Source organism: Silene latifolia, chromosome Y, assembly GCF_048544455.1.
Source record: "Silene latifolia isolate original U9 population chromosome Y, ASM4854445v1, whole genome shotgun sequence".
Taxonomy (NCBI): domain Eukaryota; kingdom Viridiplantae; phylum Streptophyta; class Magnoliopsida; order Caryophyllales; family Caryophyllaceae; genus Silene; species Silene latifolia.
Window position 1 is genome coordinate 65,753,480 of NC_133538.1, and position 17,131 is coordinate 65,770,610.

At 36.9% G+C, this 17,131-nt stretch overlaps 3 protein-coding genes and 1 long non-coding RNA gene across 4 annotated transcripts; all 4 read right to left on the reverse strand.

The window, feature by feature from the left end:
* Positions 1–2,706: 2,706 nt before the first annotated feature.
* On the reverse strand, positions 2,707–3,718 carry LOC141634020 (uncharacterized). Its single transcript, XR_012538758.1, has 3 exons — positions 3,320–3,718; positions 3,122–3,209; positions 2,707–2,877 (listed from the first exon to the last, which is right to left on the reverse strand). It is a non-coding gene; the product is annotated as an uncharacterized LOC141634020 (long non-coding RNA).
* A 1,674-nt stretch (positions 3,719–5,392) lies between these two features.
* On the reverse strand, positions 5,393–8,478 carry LOC141628238 (uncharacterized). Its single transcript, XM_074441404.1, has 4 exons — positions 8,106–8,478; positions 7,869–8,024; positions 6,503–7,794; positions 5,393–5,584 (listed from the first exon to the last, which is right to left on the reverse strand). Exons 1-4 carry the CDS (start codon positions 8,476–8,478, stop codon positions 5,393–5,395), a joined length of 2,013 nt encoding a protein of 670 aa, XP_074297505.1.
* Positions 8,479–8,568: 90 nt separating this feature from the next.
* Positions 8,569–10,999, reverse strand: LOC141628239 (uncharacterized). The gene is made up of 3 exons (XM_074441405.1): positions 9,775–10,999; positions 9,375–9,693; positions 8,569–9,202 (listed from the first exon to the last, which is right to left on the reverse strand). Exons 1-3 carry the CDS (start codon positions 10,997–10,999, stop codon positions 8,569–8,571), a joined length of 2,178 nt encoding a protein of 725 aa, XP_074297506.1.
* Positions 11,000–14,175: 3,176 nt separating this feature from the next.
* On the reverse strand, positions 14,176–14,972 carry LOC141628240 (replication protein A 70 kDa DNA-binding subunit A-like). The gene is made up of 4 exons (XM_074441406.1): positions 14,683–14,972; positions 14,530–14,599; positions 14,310–14,440; positions 14,176–14,237 (listed from the first exon to the last, which is right to left on the reverse strand). Exons 1-4 carry the CDS (start codon positions 14,813–14,815, stop codon positions 14,176–14,178), a joined length of 396 nt encoding a protein of 131 aa, XP_074297507.1. The 5' UTR covers positions 14,816–14,972.
* Positions 14,973–17,131: the final 2,159 nt, after the last annotated feature.

A 17,131-nucleotide genomic window follows, 5' to 3' on the forward strand; every position in this document is an offset into this window, starting at 1 on the left:
GCTTACTCGACCTATTAGAGGCTACTCGGCCGAGTATCACCTATACTCGACCAAGTAGAGCCTACTCGGCCGAGTACTCCAGTACTCGACCGAGTATGGCTGCTGTCGACGCGATAATATAAAACGCAAGTTCGCGAGATTCATTTCATTTCCCATTTCCTCGACATTTCTTCTTTCTCTAACCCTAGCCTACCTCCCTCTCCTATCACCCGATCTTTACACACTCTCATGTATATAGCTTAAACCTCCACCATGGGAAGGACGGGATTCGCTTAGGAAGGATGGCGTGCGTGGTTGTCGTCTATGTCACCGTCTATGCGCGTTGTTAGGTAAGTCTCTACCTTGTATCTCTTTTGGGTAGTTTCTTGAGGATAGTTGTGTAATAGGAAGTGATTATCGTTTTAGGATGCATATTGGAGTCCTGCTTGGCTGTGTATGGATGTCTTTCATGGTTTGTGACGAGGTAGGGTTTCCTTACTCAGTACTGTTAATTGATTGAGATTATTATTGTTTCATAATTATTGTTATCTGCTGATCATCGGTGTCCGGTGTTGTTGTGACGGTGTTGGTGTGGAGATGTTGTGACAGCTGTGATGCTGTGTGTGTTGTGTTTGTGGTGGAGTCACTTGCGGGAGTGGCTTCACACCCTAGTTCGCCCTCCGTGGAACCCACCACGGGAGGGGATGTGCACATTAAGAGACAGGGATTGTTAGTCGCTCGTTGATGAGTGATGTGAACATTATTTGCGCACATTTAGTTTCCTAATTGAGCCTATTTTGCATACTATTATAACATTCTGTGGCCATTTTATCCGTCAAAACCTTCCTATTTGCTTTTCTATCGCATTTCATATGTTTTGTAGAAAAGGAGATAAATGAGGCGGAAATTCCCGTCTTTCGTGCATATTTGGAAGCTTATTGATGATATTAGATGGACTAGTATGAAGAGGAGGCAAGAATGATGACCAAAGATGTAGGAATAAAGAGTATATAGAAGGGTCATAAGGTTTAAAGCAAGGAAGCCATTCATGAAGAAAATGGCTCGGAACGCAAACCAATAGTTGCTCTTTTGGCTCTTAAAATATGCTAGATGGAACGGCGTCGAAAAAACAAGTGATCTAGGCTTTTGAATCACTCCAATAGGAGTCCGGATGAGAAAATGACGTCCGTTTTACAATCCAAGGTCAAACAAAAAAGCTGTTCGGGAATCCGCGCGTCTTACGCAGAAGACGCTCGTGTTCTTAGGAAGACGCTCGTGTTCCTCCAAATCCGCTCGGATTCCCTTGGTACAATCCGAGTGTCTTGCTCCAAATCCGCTCGGATTCCCTTGCTACAATCCGCCTGTCCCGACACTAATCCGCTCGGATTCCTTTACAGCAATTTTCGTGTTGTTCAAGCTCCGTGAAAGACGCCCTTCCTTCGAAAAATACCGGCTTCTCCCTGCTCAAATCTCAAAAGTGTAATTACTAGTTTAGCCCTTAGTTAACTCTAATGCATCCACCTAATTTCCACTATAAATACCCCATTTGTAATAATCAAACCATCAAGTTTTATTAGATTAGAACCAAGTTTTATTAGATTAAATCAAGCTTTCTTAGATTAGATTAGGAGTAGATTAGAATAGATTAATCTCAATCTTTCCACACAAATTACACATTAATATCTCCTTAATTATTGTTCAAGTTTATTATTCAAGTTTATTATTGGGTAATTGAAGATTATTGGGTTATTATTGGGAGATTGACAACCTTCCATCAATCATCAATTTCTTCTATTATTCTTTGCATTATTATTTTGGAATCTCCATAGGTATAACTCTCTTAATCCTTGTTTTAATTATTGTTAATATTTCTTACTTGTTCATCATGTTTTACCTTGTTAATATGATTGACAACCTTGTTAGCATGTTAAACTTGATAATGAGTGAGTAGTCTCTTAGCTAGGATTAGTGGGTAATTAAGGGAAACAAACATGGGGATTGATTCATGCTTAATTTAATATGTTCACATGATTAAATTGCTTGCTTGTTGTGATGTCAACTTTATGCACATGTTATGTTTGATGAAATGCTAAGCCTATGAATCCTTGCATTTTTACCATCTCTTATCTACTCAACTTGACTTGTAAGATATAAACCAACTCGAGTCTATACACTAGTAGAAAAAACCCCTACGGTGGCGGTCGAAAATGACCTTTTATGGCGGTTTTTAAAGGTTTTGGGTGCGTCGTTTATCACGGGGTCGTATATACTTTTGCGGCGGTTGTACAACCGCCACTATAGCTCGCCTACAGTGTCGGTTTTCCAAACAAAACCGCCATTATAGGCTTATATAAAACGGCGGTTGTTAGACAAAAACCGCCACTATAACTCATCTAACGTGGCAGTTATTGTTTGAAAACCGCCACAATAGGTATTTTAATAATAAATTTGTACCATAACCCGCCACTTCATATTTTCTATAACGTCGGTTGTTGTTAAAGAACCGCCATTAAAAGTAATTATCACGTCGGTTGTTAGTAAAGAACCGCCACTAAAGATGAACTAATAGTGGCGTTTCATACTTAAGAACCGCCGCCATAGAAAGATTTTTTTAAAAAAAAAATATTTGCTACCAAAAATTTTGGCAACAATATCTATAGATTTGACAAGCTAAATAGCGAAATGTACAAACAATGCATACAAAAGAATGCCAACCAATGAACTTGCATATCATCCGACATAACAATAATGCCTATGTTCCAAAATTATACATCAAAGTGTATAAATAATCACATACACGTCTTAGTTAATAAAATAACCAACATTTCATGTTCTCTAAACATTTAATATCCCACACGTCTTTAACATCTTTCATCTCGTCAAGTACCATAGTTGAATCTGCAATAATACATTTAGCAAACCAATAATTAGAAAAAGAGGTTGTGGCAAAACAAGTAGTATAGCTTATTATCCCCACTTAGTATACTAGTGTGTTGCTTAGCTTCGAGTAGTGTAGCTTATTATTCCCATTTAGTAAATCATTAAGTCAGATACGTTATTTTATATCAAGACAACAATATTTGACATCATCTTACACTATATCAGCAGCAATTTACACAAGTTAAAGAATGAAGGAATTTACATATGAATGAACTACATCCTTGCTTGACAATTATCGCATGAGGGACAAAAGAAGGATCACTTTTTCGCAACACATGGAAGTAGTCAACCTGCACACAAAATCAAAGGAATGTAAGATTAACTGGTCAGTATAATGTAATTTTAAACATGATTTAATATGAGACTCTTAATTAAAGATTAAGAAGGGAAAAAAAACTACATTCATTTTCAGTATGGCCAGTGAGGACTTCAATGGCAATAATGCAGAAATTTGTGTCATTCAATGGTGATTTGATTGGTGTTCCAAATCAGTTTCTACAAAAATCAGAAATCAATTAGTATACTTCATCAAATCTCATGAATATCTGAGTATCCAACTCCCCATTGACTTATAGCCCTCAAAGACAACCACTTGGTGAATGGAATCCTAACTTAATATTTCATGAATACCTGAATATTTACTTGCAGCTGGTCAAGTTGTGTGATAACGAGGTGTTACTATTTGTGAATAAGGGCGTAAGGAACAAAAGAAACCATAAGACTAATCAGAGAAAGCACCTTCTGTAAGTGATTGATCAGTGCAAGTGGTATTAGTCCTATTTCACAATGTCAAACAATCAAAGTCGATAATTTCACATAACTAGAAGCACATTAGTTAGAAAATAAAAATCAAGGGCTTTAGAAAGTCCCACCTCCACTTTTACGCCAGTTCCAGAATTCAAGTGACAAAGCATCATTATTGGAGTATTATCACACAACTTGACCTGACCCAACAGCCACAGAAATCAATTAGTATACTTCATCTAATCTCATGAATATATGAATATTTACTTGCAGCTGGTTAAATTATTTCAGCAATACAAAAATACATTATAGCATTTTAGAACAAGTTGACTTTGGCTGTCAAAGGATGTTCTTTGTCAATTAAAATCACAACGTCAGTTGTTCTCTATCAATTAAAATACACAATCAGTCAAATTCAAACCACAGATCTTGCAATCGGATACATCCATAACATTAAATTCAAAATAAAATACTACACTTCTCGTAATTTCAAACCGGTTTTAGAATCAATTTCAGACGGCTTGACACCGAAATACCAACAAAAGATTTCTAAGGTGAATATCTAATTCAATTTGATCAAAATATGTACAAAACTGAAAATCGAATACATAGATAATGAAATATACCTGAAGTCCCAAATGGATTTTGATAACAAATGGGTCAAAAAATGCACGGTGTAGCCGGAAACAACAAGGAGATTGACGGTTGTCAAGGGCGCATCTGCGTGAGAAGGAAATGGATGGTTGTCGAGGGCGGCGTGACAAAATGGAGGTGACGGTTGGAGCTGATGATTGAATTGAGGGGATTGTGAGGTTTAATTTGGGGGTTGGGGAAATGAAGTAGAAGACGAAAAGAAGTGTAAATGGGTTTTGGAGGGTTTTTATTTTTTCTATTAAAGTCTGTTTTAATTAAAAACCGAGACAAAAACATATAATGGCGGTTTTTTAGCCCAAAATTTTGTTAACTTAGTATTAACTAGTTTTTTTGCCCGTGCGATGCACGGTTTTAATTCTGTTATTTTTAAAATTTATTTGTTACTTTTGGTAATTATAATCCTTCACAATTGAGTCTGGTATATAGTACTGAACGTTTTTCCTTTTGTAAATATAAATTACGGGATACATATTATGTAGTCCCATATACTTTGTATATGGAAGTTCCTTGTTCTAATTGATTAATTGAAATAATATATTGATAAATTTTTTAGTTTTAAGTGAATTAGAAATTATAGTTTTGATAAGAAACATTACAACATCCACTTATTTAGTCCATCCACAAATTCTTCTCAAAGTGAAGAGTCGGATTGACTATACACTCTGATAAATTTTGTAGTCTTAAGTGAATTAAAAACTAAAGGTTGTTTTAGAAACATTACATCATTTGTAAGTATGAATTACGGGTTACGTATTATGTACTCCCTCCATTCAATAATTATCACCCCATTTCTCCATTATATGTGAGAGGTATTATATTAAAATAGGGTGACAAATGTTGAATGGAGGGAGTAGTTACAAATACTTTGTATATGGGTTGTTCTTGTTCTAACTGAATAACTATATTGATAAATTTTGTAGTCTTAAGTGAATTAAAAATTAAAGTTTTGTACAGTAACATTACATTACCACAGCCACTTTTTTAGTCCATTCCCAAATCTCTCTCAAAGTGAAGGGTTGGGATGACTATACATCTTCCGTTGATCCACCTTTATGTCATTACCGTCTTTGAAGTTTCATTTGACTTTTTTTTTGTCAGTCTCCACAACTCCTTTACCCAAACGACAGCCCCTAATCGCCATCCTATTATCAAAATCATTATCAGTATCATCATCTTGTACACCAGATTTATATGTCCACCCATTTATGGATAAACCCAAATCAAAATCAATATCAATCAGATGATCTTGCCGCATCGCTTTGTATGGCTTCATCAGCAGGAAAAAAGATTGATTGTGTTGGGAGATCAACGAAATCAACGAAATCAAGCTGATTTATTTGTCCTTGGTATGGCTTCACCAGATTCTGATTTATTTCAATCTGCTTTGTATGGCTTCATCAGCAGCACCATCTGGCATCATCATAGTCGTATCTCCATCATCATCGGTTACCCCTTATTTATCAGGTATAGTCTGATTTATTTCTATGTTTTGATAGTTCTTTTATTTTGATTTTGATGCATGTGTAAATGATATATCGGTCGATCTTGCTGAGAGTCTGATCCTCCAACGGAAGATTTTCAATCTTGTTTCCATCTATTTCTCCTTTGTAAATTTCCTTATTTATGTTTGAACCAGTTGCCGTTGATCGCCTACATCAGAAGCTCCATCGCGCATCTCTATAATCGATTCTCCATAATCATTGGTGCATCCTTAACTATTCAGGTATAGTCTGACTTATTTTAAAGTTGTGAGACGATTTTGATGTTGATTTTTATGCATGTCAAAACGATAATCTTCTTGTTTTCGCGGATAGTCGGATGTCCCAACTGATATTGTCATAAGCTTGTTAAATTGTGGATTGTCTGTTTTTTTCCCACTTTATTTCTACTTTGGAAATTATTTTAATCATGTGTGAACCAGTTGTCTATGAAGTGGATTTCACGTGTCCCCATTTTTACCAAGTGGGCAAGATAAATCAATGTGAATACGTGTCTTCAATTTAAATCTTAGACTGGGTAGTATAAATAGAGATGATCAGAAAATATTAGTTCCTTTGTAATGGCTGCGGTGGTATCTATCATCGAGGAGAAACTTTAAAAACGAAATTGTTTCTGTCCATAATCTGAGATCTAAATCAATTACTAAACAATCGTAACCTACAGTTCAGCTGGAGTTAACTTATACCGTAGGTAAATCTGAAAACACTTCGTTGAATACTATATTTCTTGTGTAACCCTTATATATCTGCCCTGAATCGTCGATGAAAAACTTTAGACCGTGCGGTGACGTCGTGCGTGATGCTGCCACATATAGCTGCCCATGACTGAAGACCGGCTTAGGTAAATATACACCTACATGGGTAAGAGATTGACCTTGACTCTTGTTTATAGTCATAGCATAGCAAGGCTTAAGTGGATATTGCCTTCTTTTCAAAATGAACGGAATCTTGGTATCTGAGGAGGTAATCATAATCCTCGGTATGAGCACTTTCTTACCTACTTGAGACCCCGTAATGATTGTCACATCTACTATAAAATCGCCAGTACGTGTGATTATTAGTCTTGTGCCATTACATAATCCTCTGGAGGGGTTTATATTCCGTAGTAGCATAACCGGCATTCCAACCTTTAGCTTCGACTCATGGTTCGGCAGCCTTGTAGCTTGAGGTTGTTCAAGTACTCGGTCGGATATCTTTGTGAATTGCTCCTCGTTGTCGATTGACGAAGCACAAACCTCATCACAACTCTTGTAGACCTTGTAGGTGCCTGGCATTAAATCGACCATGTAGTCATTAATTGAGTCGGCGTTCTCATTTAATGGGGTGAGAATCGCTCTTTCTCTCAGGTAATTGTGGTCTTTTGTCCTATCTAAGAAATCAGGATAGATCTCTTGGACCATGCTTTTAATGTCTATCTTTCCAGTACTATAAACATACTCATCTGGTATCTTTATCCACGTAGCTTCGTCTTCGTGTGGCTCTGCCTCTGCCTGGAGCCTTCCGTCACCCATTGCCAATAGCCACTCATTAAACTCTTGATTCTTTCTCCTAGTCTCTACATGTCCATCTGTTTCACTCACACGCATACTCCTTTTCAAGAGGAAAACTTTACATGTCTTCCAAATGTACGATCTGCTGATTGACGCTTGGACTATTTCTTGTCTCCGTCCCTTAGGGATTATAGGCAGCACTTGCCTGAAGTCGTCCCCGAGTAATACAACTTTACCTCCAAACAGTTTTGACGATGCCTCAGGTTCTTTGAAACTAACAACATCCCTTAACGTGCGGTCTAGTGCCTCGAAGGCGTGTCGATGGTCCATAGGCGCTTCATCCCATATTATTAGTGATGTTTGCCGTAGTAGTTCTGCAAGTTGGCTGTTCTGTCTCACATTGCACGTAGAATCGTCAAATAATTCAATCGGTATCTCGAATCGGCTGTGTGCTGTCCTACCTCCCGGCAAAAGTAAAGCCGCGATACCTGGAGTTTGTATATATTTGTTAATCTGTGAATGTACTAATATGTACAATATGTCTGTGTCTTTATATACTTACCTGATGAGGCAACATTTAGAACAATCCTGTTTGTAGCACGTAGCTTAGCCGAGATTGTTCCATATAAGAATGTCTTTCCAGTCCCTCCATGACCGTAAACGAAGATCACATCATCTGCCTTGTTGTCCATAGCCTTGATAACCGCTTCGTATACATCTGTCGTTTCATAAACATAACAACACTTATCTTCAAAATTAAAATAAACATTAGGTAGATGTAATTTTGCCCGCCAGTTACCTAATTGTTCTTGATTTAGCAGTTTCCTCCTTGCCTCACATTCCGTTTGCATTTGTATCTTGTCGTACATCTTCTCCTCCATTATGAGCTTATTTTCCATGCCTTCAACATCTGACTCATCCGGCTGGGGCATGCCCTTTATATCCTTTAGTCTTTTTCCGTACTTTATTAGGATCTTATCAAGTTCAATCAAGGTATATGTCTTTTTGGCAGAGTCTGAGAGGGTAAGGTCGGGGTATCCAAATAATCTCCTCTTCTTCCTCTCTATGTCTTCCGACATGATGGAGTAGTTTGTCTCCCATAGATTAGTTACATCTGTGATTTCACAAAACAGTAGCATTGTGACAAATAGTTCTCGTAGCTGTGACGGCATTGCCCGTCGGTTTGCCTCATTCATAGCGTCATTCCATTCCCTGTCATTATTAAGTAGTCCATATGCATAGCATGCCTCTTTGAATGTTAGTCACACACGTTGATTCACTGTCCGTATTTCCTCGTAACTTTTTGGACCTTTCACTATGTTGAGAAGAAGACGGAGATAATATCTCTCTCCGGCAGTGGGATGGACGTAAGAAATTCTCCCAATGCACCTTCCTTGCTTTCTTCTCTTCCACCCGTCATCCCAAACATACTTAGTAGGAAACTCCGCATAGGAAAGCTCTCGTGCCTCTGGAGACTCCTCATTTACCCTCATCCATGCTGTTACCTTTGTCTCAGCGTTGCTTTGTCTCGCTAGTACCACCTTAAGTATGTCATCATCCCTTATTAGTACAGCCTGTTCCTCTTCCAGGTGTACTGGTAGTCGCATCACGGACGGGTTTCTTTCTTGGATGTCGAACCCAAATATTCTCCATGATGCCTCGGATGCCGACAGGTACCTACAATCCAGGTAAGACTTTATCTCATCTGCTGCGTCGTCCTTTATGACTAAAGTAGCTTTGTCCGGCCCTTTTGCGATGTACTTGAACAAATACTTGATGGCTCTTGCAGTATTACACCATTCGACGTTGATGTGTGCGTCGAACATCAACAGCAAGCCGGGGTTATACAGCACGATTGAACGGTTGTCCATGTAATTGTCTCCCTTCTTTATTGTCCTGGTCAATTTAAACATATCAAACAACCTCTGTTAAACTTGGTTTGGATTATAAGTATTGGTGTGTTTTGGTAATTTGAGGTTGTTAGTATTCTCTGTTATAATACACAAGGTAATTTAACCATTTGAGCTACAACAACTATGTAACATAATTACATGTGGGTCTCAAGTACCTTTTGTTTTCGCGTCGTCTGTATACAGGGTACCCATTTTGGTCTAATGTAGTTCCTTTGTTAAATGACTTCGGGTACTTCTTACTGCAGGTGTTGTTCACCATGCAAGGGCAACTGCGATTTGCATCGCCGCATGAGCCATGTACCATGAAACGGGACACAGCCTCATATAAAGCCGGCTCTCTGTCCTTATCAGGTATTTCCGCGTGAATAATGCTATCGATATAATCAGTAGACAGATCAACCTCTTCTTTCTTTAACCATAATAAAATGTGTGCATGTGGCAGCCCTCTTTTTTGAAATTCGATGGTGTACACATCTGTGGAATTTTTAATTTCTTATTAATATATATGTATTATGAATCTAAGTTATTTATGGTCTTTTGCATTGAAAAAGTTACCTGCGATTGTCGTCCCAAAATAGCGCTCCGTCTTTAGGCAGTGTAGTAGTTGCTTAAGTTTCAACTTGAAAACCCTGGCCACAATATCAGGCCTGTCTTCAGGCCTCTGGTTTGGAATGTACTTTAACATAGCTTCGATCTCTGGCCACCTGGAATTTGCTGTGAAAGTTATAAACAAATGAGGATTTCCATACCACCTGCAAATGGCCATTGCATCTTGATAGCTTTGGTACATATATCTTGGGCTTCCTGTGAATGAGGGCGGCAGATAAAATCTTTTTCCGACTGCATGTCCAATTAAGTCACCTTTTTCAACAGCATCGCATATATTATTCAGTATATCACATCTGAATAAGTCTTGGTTGTTTTTAATATACCATAGCCTATCCGATTCAATCGCACAACAACAATCCACCAAGAACTGTTGGAATAATCGTCCACCACATAGCCAAATATGGCCTTCTGAGATTCTTTGTTGTATCCTGTAGGCGTAGTACTCTCGCATAGTTACATTTTTCCTTCTCGACGTCTCGGGCTTATCATGGTCAGTATAATACGGTATATCTAAGTGGTAGTTGTCCTCTCCATACGGAAATAAGAGCGGGTATTGTAATGCCATGTAAGACGGGTGTAGTTCACTAATTGTTTGTAATCCAGTTGATTTGTGGTCAATCACTATATCCCTGCCTTTTGTACTACTACCTTCAGGACTGACTATTAGTGCGGCTATCTCAGAGGCTGTGGGGTTATTATATACCTTGTCTTTCTTATTCCGTGAACCTAACAATCTAATGGATAATTGAACGTCATTGTCCTCCCTTATTCTCTCTTGCGCCATCCTAAATACTTGAGTTAGGGGATTTACCTCGTCAAGCATGTCCTTGAGCTGCAACATTATACCTTGGTCTAACTTTGGGCTACCCTCCTCCTTTCCGATTGTTCTCTCACGCAACAGTAGTTCACTTGCTGTATCGTAAACATATAGTTGTGAGTATGCTGGTGGCTCCCTTTCTACGGGCAGTAGTGACCCTATACGGTGAAGAACTTGACCACTTATCCTGAAAACATACGGACCTGGTCTCTTATTTACAGTCTTGTCTATTTTTGCGCCCATGGAAGTCAAGGAGTAACAGGAGTTGTAGAGTCGAATGTTCTGCCTAAACATTATGGCCTCTGATTCGTTTGTTGTCATGAGTCTATATAGGAATTCAGGTGGGGGCTTCATCTTTATTAAACGAATTTTGCCATCCCTGCAACACATATTGAATCTTGTTGACTTTTTTGTACTCGTCTTCTTTATCCTCTCTTCAAACCACATAATCACTTCACACTTAGGACATTTGTATTCCGGGTCGCCTAGGTAGAGATATTCTCTCCCTGAACTTGTGATACCTTAGTCTATAAACAAATTATTGTTAGTTTATTATAAAACTGTGAATGTCTGAGAAAAGAGACTGTGTAACAAACGGAGTTATTGATCTGGTGAGTTTTCTTTTTATGATGAATGTGTGCGTTTCTTGAGAGTTAATATAGTGTAAACATGTGTAGCGAACTTGCCTATCAACTTTCATAGGATCATCCTCCAGCTGTGTTCTTTTTTTTTGTTCTCCGTTGCTGAGGTTCTGTCGTGCTAATCCCCACAACTCTTTTCCTCTTTCTTCCGGTATTTTCTGAATGTTGTGTACACTGATTACTGTTAGTATTATTTTATAAGCGTAAAGCTCTGAGAAGGAAAAAACTGTAACAAATATTGTTATAGGTCATGTAGTCAGAGTATTATTTTCGCGGTTAGAAAGAAGTGAACCTGTGCAGGGAAGTCGGCTATTAGCTATCAGGGGGTCTTCTTGCTGCTGCGTTCTTCTTTTTGTTTTACGTAGCTGCGTACTTTCCGTGCTGTCCTCCATATCACTTTTCCTCTTTCCTCTCGATGCTTCTGATTTTTCTGTCGACATTGTATTTTTTTTTTTAAAAGTTCAGTTCATGGGTGTATATATATTGGATGCTTTTGCTGGTTAGTTGACGCCTAGATTATATTTTTACTAACCATAGTAGGGATTTTGAGCGGGAGTATAATTGTCTTTTCATGAAGAATATGTGCAATTTTTGAGATTAAAGAGAAGTGAACCTGTGCAGGGAAGTTGGCTGTGAGCTACCAGGGGGTACTCCTGCGGCTGCATCCCTCTTTTTGTTGGACGTTGCTGCGTACTTTCCGAGCTGTCCGCCACATGAATTTTTGTCTTTCCTCTGGATGCTTTTGATGTTTCTGTTGACATTGTTTTTTTTAAAGTGCGTGTTAATGGGGTGTAAGTTACTTTGGTAATTATTCAGGAGATTACTATGTTTGTGTGTATATATATTGGTTGCTTTTGCTTGGTGGTCGACTCCTAATAGAAGTAGTATTTCTGGAACTGTTTATGTTTCTTATTGATGCCGGCTGTCTGTGGTTTGTTAGGTTTAATTATATATTATATATATTTACTAATCATAGTAGGGATATTGACCGGGAGTTGATTTTTAATAAAATCAAACTGTACAACAGCATCCCTGATTGTCTGCATTATGAGAAATTTAATCTCTAATAATTATATTCTAGCTCTAATTTTCTCATTTGGTATATGTACATGTTCTAATTTTCTGTATTGTCCTTGTGTAGGTTTAATCTTCCTTGTGTTGGGTTAAAGCACGCCATGATTCCGAGTATTTTTTACAGGTGTGTTGATTGATAACCTCTTTTATTTTAATTTTATCGTAAATTTTGATGGTCTACCTAATAAGTGACTATTCTGTGCAATTGATTATGTAACACATGAAATATAGGAAATTGAATGAGAGTAGGTTGTATAAATAATATCAATGAGAAAAAAATAATCGTAATAAAAATAATTATACTGAAAATGATAATGATAATGATAAAGTTAATAATACTAATAAGCTTAGTAATCTATTTATGCAAAAACCAAAAAAAAAAAGAAAATGAAAACCATAGTAATCTATCAGTACATTAATAAAAATATCGCCATAAGCTAAAGCTAAAGCTATACTGTTCTATTATGATGTAGTGGGTAAAACAAATCTAGTTTAATTAACTAAGCTGTTCTTCTTTCCTTCGGAATTGTTAAGTAATCTTTACTCCTTCAGTAGCCACCTAATTCACCTTAGATCACCTGTGAAACCCGCAAAACACAATGATCATTAGGTATATAATTGGATATGAGTAGCAATTCTGATAGTGGTATAGTAATAATGAATGTTTACCTATTTGTTCTGTTTCATTGCTGAGTTGCGTCTCTTAGTGGTTTTGACCTCTTTTTGTGTGTCTGAGGCTTCAAGATCAATTTTGAATGGGCACGTTTCCCGGCAATTGTTGATTTAGCTGTTAAATTAGCTTCTGTTTACAAATTAGCGATGCCATAAGTCGAAGTAGGAACATAAATAAGGCCTCACAATAATCAACAAAAGTGATAAATACCTCGTTTGTAGTGTCATCTAAAATGTTGATGACGTTGAAACGATTATCGCCTTGATTTGTCGTGGTTTGTTTTGACAACTTTAATTTTGAATTGAAATTGTTTTCCAATAAATGTGTTTTTCATCAAAGTTGGCAATGGGATGTAATCTTCATCATCCTCCTCCTATAAAGTTGATACACAATTATAAGACAACAATTTGGCTATGCGGAAAGTAGGGACTGAAAGCAATAGATGAGGGAGCATTACTAATACCTCTAATTGTTGTGCGTCGCTAAGAGTAGCAGCATCCTGGCCAATTAACCTTTTGGCGTCCTTGTCAAACATGACAAAAGTTGCAGTAGAGTCTGAGTCTTGTACTTGTAACTCAATTCTATATCTGACAGTAGCGTGGAAAATGTTTAAGTACACAAATATATTATAGTAACCTAAAAATAGAAGTATTGAAGGTAAGAAGATACCTAATAGTTTGAGTCTCCATTATTTTTTCACAGTTGTTGCAATAAAACTTGGAATTTTTAAAGCTGTGACCTGGTTGTACATTTAATACATGATGGGTAATGCCAAGGTTTTTCGGAAATAATATCTCTCACTTCGCAATGCGAGCAAACCAGATCCTACATTCGCAGCAATATGATTAGAAGACATACATAATTTCAAAGGTAGGCTAAGGTGAAAAGTTAATTGCTAATACCTCTTTGTAATCCGTTCTACAATGCATAAGGATGCTACTGAGGTCCATTTTCATAATATCATTGGTAATACATCCAATATCTGAATCTTCATTCTTTGAACTGAAATTTGGATTATTATAATCAAATAATAGGGGTATGAGTAAAACTTGCTCAAAAAGCAGTTTCCATAAAAGGCCGTTCACTTTTTAGAAATTTAAATATGTAAAGATTTACCTGCAGGTTTCCATAAGGGCGTTCACTTATGGGACATCAAGATTAACATAAAGACTACTTGAATTTGATGTTGAGATACTGTTATAACCTGTTATTTAAGGAATAAGAATCAACTTGTAGTACTGAATAATAGTATTTGATTGTGCAGGATTATACTTACCATTGTAGTCCTTCACCAAAAGAGACGTGATAATAACAACTTTTGTTTGGGTGCCATCAGTAAGTTTTTCCTTTTGCTTTTGATAGTCAGAACGACATTGATCCCATAATGTAACTCTTACTCGTTCACCCCTTTAAAATTTTAAGAGTTAATTATATTAGCAGAGTTAAAAGAAAAAGGGTATAATAAGAATCTAAGAGAGAGTAGGAGTAACGTATACCCTTCATCTTCAATTTCAAGGGCGAAATAGTTAGGTTTTACATGTTCTTTCTTCACCACACCTATTAAATCTACAAATAATAAAAAAAGAAGGTTAACGAATACTATCTATATAACAATTCATGAGATCAATATATCTAAATTATACACTTACCTGTTAAAACTGAATGATTGCCTCGCCGATTACTTATATTGTGGAATTTTAGGAAATCAAACCTATGTTTTGGTATTATAGCTTCATCTGCTTCGAAGACCTTGATGTATGTGTTGTATAAGAATTTAATCATTAGTTTGTTGTCACCCACGATACGATAATCAGGTTTATTTGGGTGAACCTGAAATCTCTTGATTAAATGGATTTTCCCATCAAAAACCTTTGCGGAGAATCGTTCCCAATTAAAACTAGGAATAAATGCATAGATATAATTCCCCTACACGAGATCAAAGACAATATATGTATTATATGGAGTTTTATAATATGTTATAATAAAAAGCTAAGATAAGAGGTAAATTTTACCTCTTCGTCAAGAAGAACCATTGATACGCATAATAATTCCCCTTTTGTATTCTGATCTGTCACAACAATTTTCTTCTTATCTGTAATTCGATTGTGTACCTTACATAGTCTAGATATACGGACTTTCAATCTTAAATCCTTTTTTGAATCTACTTCTGTTGTATTCAGTTTAAGCTCATTGATGAGGGCGTAATTCCTGAAAACATATGAGGAGATATTATAAGTATTTTTTGTATATGATTTAGAGAAAGGTAGAAAGACATAAAAGAGGAGAACGCTACACCAGGATTACCTTTGTGCCATGGTGATGGTGATGAGTAGGGTGTCAACGTGTATTTGGAGGTTGCTTCTATCGACTTTTAAGATGCCAAATTTTGATGTGATGAATGTTGTTTAAACGTTGAAAGTCTATATTTATAACATCAGATTTTGGCTTCATATTGATATAGGAGAAGATTTTATGTTGATATAGGATTGAAGAATTTGACTTGCTATTGAAATAGGAGAAGAGTTTATGTTGATATAGTATTCTTCCCAAACGTTATGAGAGTGGCTGGAGTTTGAGTAACATAGCATGATGATTGTCCTTTTCTATTTCAGGGACCAAAACTTTGAGCGTACTATGCAAAGTTCCGGAATAAAATATTGAAATAAATGGTGTAAGAGGTGTACCACTATTCTATGTAAGGACGGTTGGTTTTGTAGTTGACTTGGATATTTTTTTTCATATTTGTTTTTTTTAAGGTAATGGTTTGTTGTAAGGACGGTTTTGTAGTGGAGTTGGAATATTGTTTTTTGATATTTGAGTATTTAATTAGTTGATTTATTGGAGTATTATTTTTTGATATTTGAGTATTTAATTAGTTTATTTATTAAAGTAATTAGTTGATTTATTAAAGTTGGATACTATTACATGTTACAAAAAAAAGCCTCCTTTAGTTATATATATTGATTTTTAGCGTCATTCTTAACGTCGGTTGTCAATATAACCGCCACAGTTGACTTATGGTGGCGTTTTCTATTTGGAACCGCCATAAAAAGTACCAGTTATCACGTCGGTTCTTACATAAACCGCCATAATAGACCTCTTACATACATAAAATTTGGGTTCCCGCCAATATATTGGGCTTTTCACGTCATTTCTATTAGAACCGCCACGGTAACCGCGTCGTGATAGGGGTTTTTTCTACTAGTATCTTGTTAGACCATGCATAGAAGTTGATTAGGAGGAAAGTAAGTCGACTTGTAGGTGTTGTACAATCTAATCGATTCGGCTCCGGGACCCAACTCTTCCTAAGAACCGTAAGATATAACCCAACTCGGTTCTTCCACAACATTAATTGCTTGCAACCTTGTAAACATGTTTGTATGATCAACACCATGAATCCCCCATGTCCCCATGATATCCTAGCACTTTTAATCAATTGTTTACATCTTTCCTTTTATTGCTCGTTCTACTTTATTGCTTGCATTAGTCTAGACACAACTACAAACCCCATCAATTGTGATACTAGCATAAATTGAGATAGATAGACTTAGAACCCAAAGCACACCGTCCCATGGATCGACCTCGACTTACCACTAACTAGTTGTTTGTTGAGTATTATAAATGTGTTTGATGGATGTGTGACGACCAACTCTTGTCCCATCAAAATGGCGTCGTTGCCGGGGACGGTGTTATGTGATTAAGTTCTTACTTGTTTGTCTATTTTAATTGTGCTTTCACCTTGAGGAACTTGTTCCTCAAGGATTGTTCTTACCGTTTTTGTGTAGTTTCCATGCTTGTAGTTGTTTCCTTGTCTTAGCTATGATGGCTTAAGACTTGACATATGGAGTATGTGGTGGATCTTTTGAGTATGACTATGGGTATGGGGAGTTTGAGGAGCAAGTCAACACAAACCTACCTTATTATTCGTACAATGAAAATCCTAACTACTACCCCAACTTTTCTCACCAAAATCACCACATCCAATACCCACAACAACCAACCACCCAAAACTCACCTTACAATCAATTCCAAATGCCACAATACCACCACTCTCACACCTACCCACAACAAGAAAATGAACCCATGCAAAGAGTGATT

Bases quoted from the DNA above. Each gene is read 5' to 3' on its own strand.
- LOC141628238 (XM_074441404.1), bottom strand. From the start codon at position 8,478: ATGCCGTCACAGCTACGAGAACTATTTGTCACAATGCTACTGTTTTGT. The intron at 8,025-8,105 runs GTAACTGGCGGG...ATGAAACGACAG, and splicing joins GCTAAATCAAGAACAATTAG to ATGTATACGAAGCGGTTATC. The intron at 7,795-7,868 runs GTAAGTATATAA...TACAAACTCCAG, and splicing joins TCTAAATGTTGCCTCATCAG to GTATCGCGGCTTTACTTTTG.
- LOC141628240 (XM_074441406.1), bottom strand. From the start codon at position 14,815: ATGATTAAATTCTTATACAACACATACATCAAGGTCTTCGAAGCAGAT. The intron at 14,600-14,682 runs GTAAGTGTATAA...TATTATTTGTAG, and splicing joins CAATCATTCAGTTTTAACAG to ATTTAATAGGTGTGGTGAAG. The intron at 14,441-14,529 runs GTATACGTTACT...AAAATTTTAAAG, and splicing joins CTTGAAATTGAAGATGAAGG to GGGTGAACGAGTAAGAGTTA.
- LOC141628239 (XM_074441405.1), bottom strand. From the start codon at position 10,999: ATGAAGCCCCCACCTGAATTCCTATATAGACTCATGACAACAAACGAA. The intron at 9,694-9,774 runs GTAACTTTTTCA...AAAATTCCACAG, and splicing joins TTTTGGGACGACAATCGCAG to ATGTGTACACCATCGAATTT. The intron at 9,203-9,374 runs GTACTTGAGACC...TAAATTGACCAG, and splicing joins AGACGACGCGAAAACAAAAG to GACAATAAAGAAGGGAGACA.